The sequence below is a fragment of the Ictalurus punctatus genome, chromosome 1 (genome assembly GCF_001660625.3).
Source record: "Ictalurus punctatus breed USDA103 chromosome 1, Coco_2.0, whole genome shotgun sequence".
Taxonomy (NCBI): Eukaryota; Metazoa; Chordata; class Actinopteri; order Siluriformes; family Ictaluridae; genus Ictalurus; species Ictalurus punctatus.
This window is the reverse complement of record NC_030416.2, coordinates 38,850,771-38,861,397: the sequence shown is the minus strand read 5'-3', so window position 1 is coordinate 38,861,397 and position 10,627 is coordinate 38,850,771. Positions and strand designations below refer to the sequence as shown.

General features: G+C 37.6%; 1 protein-coding gene across 2 annotated transcripts in view; it reads right to left on the bottom strand.

The window, feature by feature from the left end:
- Nucleotides 1–3,728: 3,728 nt before the first annotated feature.
- Nucleotides 3,729–10,627, bottom strand: part of mybpc2b (myosin binding protein Cb) — a 40,959-nt gene continuing 34,060 nt past the window's right edge. For both annotated transcript variants that reach the window (XM_053684889.1, XM_053684887.1), the window contains 5 exons: nt 8,010–8,149; nt 5,665–5,824; nt 5,188–5,324; nt 4,010–4,196; nt 3,729–3,870 (listed from right to left, as the gene is read on the bottom strand). In XM_053684889.1, the coding sequence (XP_053540864.1) occupies nt 3,845–3,870; nt 4,010–4,196; nt 5,188–5,324; nt 5,665–5,824; nt 8,010–8,149 (650 nt within the window). In that variant the 3' untranslated portion in view covers nt 3,729–3,844. The remainder of the gene's footprint in view (nt 3,871–4,009; nt 4,197–5,187; nt 5,325–5,664; nt 5,825–8,009; nt 8,150–10,627) is intronic.

Below are 10,627 nucleotides of genomic sequence, written 5' to 3'. Positions count from 1 at the left end.
TCACTGGTTGCAGGTAGCTGTCCATCTGTTCATGATCTTCACAGACCACAAAATCTTGAATACCTAAAAACTGCCAGATGCCTGAACTTATGTCAAGCCCAGCAGGCTCTGTTTTTTGCCTGATTTAATTTCACACTTTTATATCGACCTGGCTCCAAGAATACTAAGACTTACTCCTTGTCCTATCATCTGTTGAAGGCAAGGTACTTGTGGCCCTGATCTCCACTCAGCCTAAGGTGCACACACGTTGCCAGTCGGCAAGCTCATGCCCTTACCCACACCTCAACACCTCTGTTCTCAGATTGCCACAAGCTGGGTGTCTTGGTGATTCCACAGTCCAATGGTTAAGATAACATAAGATAAGATAATACTTTATTAATCCCTAGATGGAGAAATTAGGATGTCACAGCAGCAGCAAGACAGGTGAAGAAAAAAGAGATAGTAAGGAGAACAATACAGGGATATATAAAGAGTACATACAAGATGTAAATTAATGTAGATTAATTTCATACATTTAAAGTTTATATGCTGAATCTATATATTTCTGTAAAGCTGCTTTGGGACAATGTCCACTGTTAAAACCGCTATACAAATAATACTGAATTGAATTGAATTATAGTGGCTCAGGTTGGACATATGTTTTTATAGTGCTTAAGGGTGTATGTTGGTGTTTATCATAGCTTAGGGTGGACCTTGGTGTTTATAGCAGTCCTGGGTGGATATAGGTGTTTATCATAGCTTAGGGTGGACCTTGGTGTTTATAGCGGTCCAGGGTGGATGCAGGTGTTTATTGTAGCTTAGGGTGGATGCAGGTGTTTATAGTAGCTTAGGGTGGATGCAGGTGCTTATAGTAGCTTAAGGTGGATGCAGGTGGTTATAGTAGCTTATGGTGTATGTAGGTGTTTATTGTAGCTTAAGGTGGATGCTGGTGCTTATAGAAGCTTACGGTGTATGTAGGTGGTTATCGTAGCTTAGGGTGTATGTAGGTGGTTATCGTAGCCTAGGGTGGATGCAGGTGTTTATCATAGCTTAGCGTGGATGCAGGTGGATGTTTTTCTTCAGCATTTGTGGATCTGAATGTCTGCATTTGTGCTAAGGCCTCTGTTTCCATGACAACCAGTGGCCGAAAATAGCTCAATCCATCCATCTCTCTCTCTCTCTCTCTCTCTCTCCCTCTCTCTCTCTCTCTTCACCCAGAATGCCTCAGCCTCTTGCGTTGCCATGGAAACTCTTGAATGCCATGGTGATGATCCTAACCACTGCAGCTTGCAGCAGAACTGTGTGTGTGTGTGTGTGTGTGTGTGTGTGTGTGTGTGTGTGTGAGAGAGAGAGAGAGAGAGAGAGAGAGAGAGAGAGAGAGAGAGAGAGAGTGTATTATTGAGTAACACTTCCCTCTGTTGGCCAGGTCACATTAGTGCATATGGTTATTGGTTATACTGTCTACAGTAGGACAAAGTAGAGAAATTAATGGAAAGAGTGCCATCTGGAGATCTGATTAAAGGCTGTTATCATGACACCTAGCGTGATAAAGTCTCACTTTTTATTAACCATCGGAGTCTTCTAAGAACACACAAATACATTTAATCAAGTAATCATATCATATCATACTGTATGTGTGGTGACAATATCCAAATGTGTAGAAACAGAAAACTGTCCACTTTTTTTGTTTTGATGAGAAACGGTAGGAGCTATATATAGCTTCTAAAGCAAACTACTTAAACACAAATTAAATAACACATGAATCAGTGTGAAAACTGCTTGTTTCTGCCGGTATTAACAGTGGTGGCTCTGTGTTTAAGAATGGCTGGTGTCAGAACTCAATAATGGTATAGAACAGTACATACATCACCCGGTGCTATACTCAATTCAATTACAATTAATTTTTATAGTGCATTTAATAATAGACACAAAGCAGCTTTACAGAAATCCTGATATAAAATTTAAATTCATCCGTAATGAGCAGCCAAAGGAGACGGTGGTGAGGAAAAACTCCCTGAGACGATATGAGGAAGAAACCTTGAGAGGAACCGGACTCAAAAGGGAACCCGTCCTCATCTGGGTGACCCCGGATAGTGTAATTATAAATAAACATTTCCTTTCAATAACCGTTTACTATAGAGTCAAAAAGTGCAGTTGTGTTAACAGGAACTTGAGTATGAGCATGAGCAACAGTTTTAACTTTAATCCAAGCATAACTGAAGTCTTATGAAAAGAAAATAATTTAATTGTACTGTAATTATATGTAACAAAGGTTTTATTCTACTTTTCTTTTTCTTCTTCTGACAACTAGTTCATTTTAATGTTACATGCTCAAATTTGTACTAGCTTCATTCTCAGATTAGCAAAACAAGCTAACAATACTAGCTACATTCACTCATCAGAAGCACTTAGTTCCAAGTGTTATTTTTTCTGCAATGTCTCTATATACATTTAGTGAGAGGTTGTATATGACAGGATAAGATGAAACCACATTCGGATCACACACGCCAAAGGATTTTGCAAGAAATTGTCCAAGAAATCATTAGAGACGATCACTTGGATTTGTCGAATTCAGAAAATCTCAATTCAAACATCGCTTTGTTGTGCTTCAATGTCACACATCTGTAAGTAGAAAATGTATGATTGCCTGTTGCTTTGTTACTTGTTAGTGTAAACGCAAGTTTAGAAATTAATATTGTCCCAATAGGGCATCTGTCATCATTTTAAAAATGTAGTGAAAAGCTTGAAAACAGGACTAGATTCACAGTTAGGTAACATCTGCTAGTTGTGATAATGAACAGAAAATTGAAAATATCAGTGAAGAGGTAGATTATTATTAAACAATCAACACCATTTAACCACTTATTCAGTAACTCTGGGTTACTGATCGGAAGGTTGTGGGTTCAAGCCCCAGCACTACCAAGCTGCCACTGTTAGGCCCTTGAGCAAGGCCCTTAACCCTCTCTGCTCCAGGGGGTGCTGTATCATGGCTGACCCTGTGCTCTGACCCCAGCTTCCTGACTGGCTGGGGTATGCGAAGAAAACAATTTCACTGTGCTCTACTGTATATGTGACCAATTAAAGACTCATTATCTTAAATGTGTGTGTGCACAAAAGAACTTTCAGCTGAAGAAATATATAGTTATTGGAATAAGCTCCATGGCATTCTTTTTTTAAACTCATTTTAATCCCCCCCCCCCCCCCCTCATTTTTAATCCCCCCCCCCAGCCAGCTCTCCCCTCACCAAGGAGGGGAAAAGCTTCCGCATTTTAATTGCTCTTTATGCTACATTGGATTGGCTCAAGCCACTGATTGACAAGGGAGAGATTAGTTCTCCTCCCACACGCAAAGATTTGTTTGAAGGTTTGAAGCAGTTAGTGGGGAGAACATTAAACTCTCACGTGTTTGCTGACAAATTATAATTTATTTATAATATCCATCAGCTGGCCTGTTCCTGTAGAAGTAAGCAGTTCTTGTTTTATCAGACTGCTGGCTGATATGACTATCAGACTGTAGTGTAATTGGGATTAGAGTCCTTTATGAAGATCAGACTGTAGTGTAATTGGGTTAGTGCCCAATATGAAGATCAGACTGTAGTGTAATTGGGATTAGTGCCCAGTATGAAGATCAGACTGTAGTGTAATTGGGATTAGTGCCCAGTATGAAGATCAGACTGTAGTGTAATTGGGATTAGTGTCCAGTATGAAGATCAGACTGTAGTTGAAAACAGAGCCACAATCGCAGGAAGGTGAATTCATGATGCATGTATTTATTTTTCTACTCCATCACTTGAAGTTGTGTCTTTAAATTTTCAAATAAATCTTCATTTCTTTATTCACCCATCTTTAGTCCATTTTACTTCTCTTCAGTCCTTTTTTTCCACAGTGACAGCTGAGAGACACAGACAGAGAGAAAGACAGAAAGTGACACAGAGACAGTCAGACATTAGAAATACAAAGAGACAGATAATGTCGAAATATAAACTGTAGAAACAGACAGAGAAAAATCTCAGTGCAACACGCACACACACCTCGGATCTCAAGTTTACACTCCACCTCATCTTGTCCGAGCTCATTAACGGCGATGCAGCTGTATTTTCCTCCATCGAAGGTGCTTGGTTTACGGATGTTCAGCGTTAAAACTCCTTGATTGTTCTGCATCAGGTACTTCGGGTCATCACCGATTATCATCCTGTTCTTTAACCACATAATCTTAGGCTGCACACACACATGAATTACATGAAAAACATTATACCAGAATCAACTGAACAAAAAACTTGCTGTAGTTCAGCAAATCTAGTTTTCTAAACAAGGACCAGTGCAACTTCTGTATCAGATCCTCTGCTTCAGTTTATCCAATCACACACATTCACGTCAAATATTTAGCTGAAGCAGCTAATCAGACAAGAGATTAGATACAGTGAGCACTAGAAAGATCAGACTTTCATACATTTACATTACATTTATTCATTTAGCAGACGCTTTTATCCAAAGCGACTTACAAATTAGAAAATACAAGCAAATAGGTGTTTTTTTTTCCATTTACCCTTTCTGGTCTGATTAACGAACAGACAACATGAAAACACTGAAAACAGAATGTTTAAATACAAATGAAATGAGAAGTGTGTTTATTCTATACTTACAAGTATAAAATTAATGCATCTCATCTGTTTATGGTGCTAGCCAAAAATGGTCATGTGAATGGTACTTATTTATAGCTATAAATTAATATATTAATGATATTAATATATTAAATTACATTTAATATTAACTTATCTAAGTTAGCTTGGCACAACAAAGAAGGGATTTATCAAAGTTTATTCCTCGTGTCATCTCAGGGAGGTGTTCCTTGCCACCAAATATTTAATTCATATCCTGAATTTATATATTTCTGTAAAGCTGCTTTGTGACAATGTCCACTGTTAAAGTGCTATATAAATATAACTGAATTGAAATTCAAATGAAAGTGGTATTAGTTATTTAAATAACAGAAGTTAGAATAACAAGATGTACCTTCAAGTTGTGTAAAGGGATAAATATGACATCAGTTTTGTGGTAGATTTTTGGTGTGTGTTTAAACATGCAGAAACAGAGGGAGAACTCTGTCTGTCTGTCTCTGTGTGTGTGTGTGTGTGTGTGTGTGTGTGTGTGTGTGTGTGTGTGTGTGTGTGTGTGTGTGTGTGTGTGTGTGTGTGTGTGTGTGTCTTGCCTTTGGAAATCCTTTCACCGAGCAGCTGATGGCGGTACTGTAACCAGTGACCACAGATCTATCCACTAATGGGGTCGTAAATTTTGGAGGACATTTCATGTCTTTCTCTTTAAATGGAGCACGCTTAAGCTCCAGACCTACAGATACAGACAGAAAGAAAGAGAAAGAGAGATAGTGTAAAAGAGACAGCATTCAGCAGACTATATTTATTCAAGATTTTAGAAAAGAAGTAAATTGTACAGGAAAAATTGTGTCCGAGCATACCAAAATCTAAGAAATATAACTTTTAAAACCGTTTCAGCAGTGAGAAGGTAATGAAAAAGAAAATTATTTCTTTTTTATTACTGAAATTAATGATAAATAAATTAAAATGAGTTTGGTTGTAATTAACATATGCAAATTCGGACAATCAGATTTGACCAGGGACCACACATTCATCATGTGACTACACATACACACACACACACACACACTGACCAGCCTTGGTGATGGTGGCTTTGTCCTTGCTCACACATGCTTCATCACTCAGGCCACAGAGGTTCTCACTGAACACACGGAACATGTACTGGTTCCCCATCACCAGGTCAGACACAGTACAGTTAGTGCGGCGGTTGTGCTCATACACTGTGAACCACTCCTGTAACATTAGATTATAATAAAGCACATTTTAATAGAGAGATAGAGATAGACAGATAGATAGAGCTGCCCTAAAGTTTTTAAAATAGTTTTTATGCTTAAAAACTATCTACTATTCAATTCAATTTTATTTGTATAGCGCTTTTTACAATAGACATTGTCTCAAAGCAGCTTTACAGAAATATCAACATGGTATACAGATATTAAAGGTGTGAATTTATCCCAACTGAGCAAGCCACTGAGTGGCGACGCTGGCAAGGAAAAACTCCCTAAGATGTTTTAAGAGGAAGAAACCTTGAGAGGAACCCGACTCAGAAGGGAACCCATCCTCATCTGGGTAACAACAGTTAGTGTGAAAAAGTTCATTATGGATTTATATGAAGTCTGTATGGCGTTAGGAGCAGCCGTAGCCCCAGCAGTCTGGAATTAAAGAAGATTTGAGCTCCATCCAGAGGCAGAAAGGATCTGGATCTCTAGTATCTCCATAAATTCGTGTGGGGCTCGGCGAAAGGAGAGAGGGAGAAAAAAGATAATTATGACTGCGAAGTAGTAGAACAGAATCTAGTCAGGGTAGGCTTGAGTAAACAAATACGTTTTAAGCTTAGACTTAAACACTGAGACTGTGTCTGAGTCCCGAACACTAATAGGAAGACTGTTCCATAACTGTGGGGCTCTATAAGAGAAAGCTCTTCCCCCTGCTGTAGCCTTCACTATTCGAGGTACTGTCAAATAGCCTGCATCTTTTGATCTAAGTAGGCGTGGCGGATCAAAGAAAACCAAAAGGTCGCTTAGATATTGTGGCGCGAGACCATTTAGTGCTTTATAGGTTAATAAAAGTATTTTATAATTAATGCGAGATTTTACTGGGAGCCAATGCAGTATTGATAATATCGGTGTGATATGGTCGTATCTTCTAGTTCTAGTTAGGACTCTAGCAGCTGCATTCTGGACTAACTGGAGCTTATTTATATTCCTACTGCAACATCCAGACAGTATGGCATTACAGTAATCTAATCTAGAGGTGACGAATGCATGAACTAGTATTTCCGCATCATGTAGTGACAATGTTTCTTATTTTAGAAATATTTCTGAGATGAAAGAAGGCTATCCTAGTAATATTATCTACATGAGCATCAAATGATAGGCTGGAGTCAATAATCACTCCAAGGTCTTTAACTGCTGCACATGATGAAACAGAAAGACCATCCAGAGTAACCATGTGATCAGAAAGAATACTTCTAGCTACATGTGGGCCTAATAAAAGTATTTCTGTTTTATCAGAATTAAGTATAAGGAAGTTAATTAACATCCAATGTCTACTAAAGACTCAACCAAACATGGCAAGGGTGAACAGTCTAACATTCTCACGCTCTCCCAATTATTCAGCTTGATAACCCCCTAAGATCCAGGGAACCTGTCTCCAAGCTCAGTTCCTTGTTCCATTCTCATTTCATGTGTGGAGACCCATTCCAGGATACCAGTTGAGTTTATTTGCTAAGATGAAACAGCTAAAGTAAAAAAAAAAAAAGGTCTTTGTCTTCAGAGTGAATACTCCCAGCCTGGTGCTTCTGGGACCACAGGGCTTCACAGAAATTTTTTGGCCCAGAAATTAAAGATCCCCTTCATCAGGAAATTATAGAGGTATCCCCAACAAACTCTACACAAGACATAATGAGTCCTAATACCTTGCCACTGAGAATAATAACTGTGTGTCTTTGGGTAGCCTTATTCCCAAAATACTTATTCCTCCGTAATATAAAGGACAATTGACTGCTTGGCATCCACTTCATCTGATTAGCACTTCTCTGTCATGCCACTCATCGACAACTGTGAAATTAATAAAGAATTCAAGTTTCCACCTGAATATCATTTCATTGTTGAAGTGTTCAACTACAGTGTCACCCCTACACAGTAAAACATACCCCCCCTATCCACCAAACCTCCAGCAAACTAATAATAACTCATAATAAATGTCATGAATATCACACGTTCTTGTATGCCCCCAAACAGCATTTCTTTAATTAAAAAAAAAAAGAATGATGGAACATTCTGCAATTGTACAGGTTACATAGGTATAAATTTAAAGTGTATATCCGGATTTTTCTAAAGCTGCTTTGTGAGAATGTCCATTGTTAAAAGCACTATATAAATAAAATTGAACTGGATTGGATCGGATGAGTCTGTACCTTGGTTTTCATATCAGCTTTCTGTATGGTGTACCCACTGATCTCACAGTTCCCATCATCTTTAGGTGGCTTCCATTCCAGTGCCGCATTAAAACCCCAAACATCTGTCACTTTTACAGCTGTAGGTGGCCCTGGCTTATCTGTAAAGAATTAACATTATTTCATGTTAATATAAACAATACAATAACTGTACATAAATTTTGTCCTCAGAAATCTCCTTTGTTCGTGCCATGATACACTTCCACAAACATGTGTTGTGAAGATCAGACTCTGATAGATTCCTGTTCTTTAAATAAAACAGGACACTCACTCACTCACTCACCTGATCTTCATCCCGTTGATTGAAAACACCTGACTCTAATTTCACCTTCAAATTAACTGCTAATCCTAGACGTTCACATACTTTTACCGCTCACAGATATGTAATATTGGATCATTTCCCTCAATAAATAAACAACCAAGTATAATATTTTTGTCTCATTTGTTTAATTGGGTTCTCTTTATCTACTTTTAGGACCCGTGTGAAAATCTGGTGATGTTTTAGATCATATTTATGCTAATATGTATAAAATTCTACTGTATATTATGATAATCTTAATACAGTGAGGGGAAATAAGTATTTGGATATGTTTGTTTTTGTTATATTGTTTTTGTTGTTTCTGTAAAGCTGCTTTGTGTCCATGTCCATTGTTAAAAACTAAATAAATACAACTGAACTGAATTATATAAAGTTATAAAGTTACAGAGCCACAGCAAAGACATTAAACATTCATGTCAGTACATTTAGTTTGGATAATATGTAGGAGGAAAATGCATGAAACTACAACCAATCACCCCCGGACAGGTACACCACAAAAGCTTTCACAACAGGATCTCAGACTAATGACAAGGAAGGTAAGAGAGAAGCCGACAGTCACGTGAAAAGAGTTGCAGGATGACCTGAAGGCAGCAGGAACAACAGAAACACACAAGAATAAGCAATAAACTGCATCTCAATTATCTCATTACCTCATGCAAAAAAAACCCACAGAGATGTGTGTCTAAAAGCATTTAACTCGTTTAGAACAATATACTCTGTTAAGACAAAATAAAAGTAGAACTCTTTGGCAATAATTTGGCTTGTCATGTTTGGAGAAAGAACAGTTGTATGTATAATCCAATGAACACCAAACCCAAAGTGAAGTGTGGAGGTGGAAGAATCGCGGTCATGGTTATGCCAAAATCGGCACCGGACTACATCATCCATCAGCCCTAGCATGTCACATGACCTTGCCACATGGCTCACTCACACATAATCAGAACCTGTATTTAAGTCTAGATTCTATGTGTTCGTTAGTCAAGCTTTTGTTGTCGTCAAGTGAGCCACAGCCTTGCTCTTGTCTGCATGTTCTGCCCTGTACTCATTGTTAATGTTTATGGGGTTTTTTTTCACTGTTTTCACTTTATACAATAAAATATTTGCACTTGCATCTGCCTTTGCCTCCAGTACATGACAATCATGATATGGAGCTTCTCCTCTGCCATCGGTGCTAGAGGATTCTACACCATGGAAGGATACATGAATACAGTGATACTGGGACATATTAGAAAAGAATTTCATGTCATCAATCAAGAAACTGAATCTGGGGAGAAGATAAAGATATGAAAAAGACAATAAGACAAAATAACTCAAAAAGATCTTGCATGGCCTACCCAATCTCCTGTCTTGAATACAATTGAACATTTATGCAGGATTATGAGATACCATCAGTGGGATGCTCATAACTTTGGGGAATGGGCCAAACTTGAACCACAATGCTATAAAAATCTAATTGCTTCTTACCCTAGATGCCTTGAAGCTGTAATTGCCACTTTGCAACAAAGAACTAACGTTGATCATTTGTGGTGTCTGAATGCTTTTTTCCCCTGGTCATTTTTAAAAAAACAACAACATGTATTTGTTTTTGCTTATGAATACATCGATACAACAACATATATAATTTGCACTAACACCTGCAATAACTGCACAAAAACACAAATGATCGTTATAATAAATATTACACCTACATTCTGCTGTATCAGCAGTACCCACATACTACATTAAACTTTGTACTGTCTTCCTGTATAGATATAAATGGTCTGCACTTACACTGCACTTACAATACAATATATTATATTGTATCACAATGTATTGTATTGTATTGTATTGTATCGCATTGTGTTGTATTATGTTGTATGGTATTGTATTGTATCATACTGTATTGTATTGTGTTGTTTTGTACTGTATCACACTGTATTGTATTGTATTGTGTTGTATGGTATTGTATTGTTTTGTATCGCATTGTGTTGTATTGTGTTGTATGGTGTTGTATTGTATCAAACTGTATTGTATTGTGTTGTTTTTTTCACTGTATCACACTGTATTGTATTGTATTGTTTTGTACTGTATCACACTGTATTGTATTTTATTGTGTTGTTTTGTATTGTATCACACTGTATTGTATTGTATTGTGTTGTACTGTATCACACTTTATTGTGCTGTATTGTACTGTATCACACTGTATTGTATTTTATTGTGTTGTTTTGTACTGTATCACACTGTATTGTATTTTATTGTGTTGTTTTGTATTGTATCACAC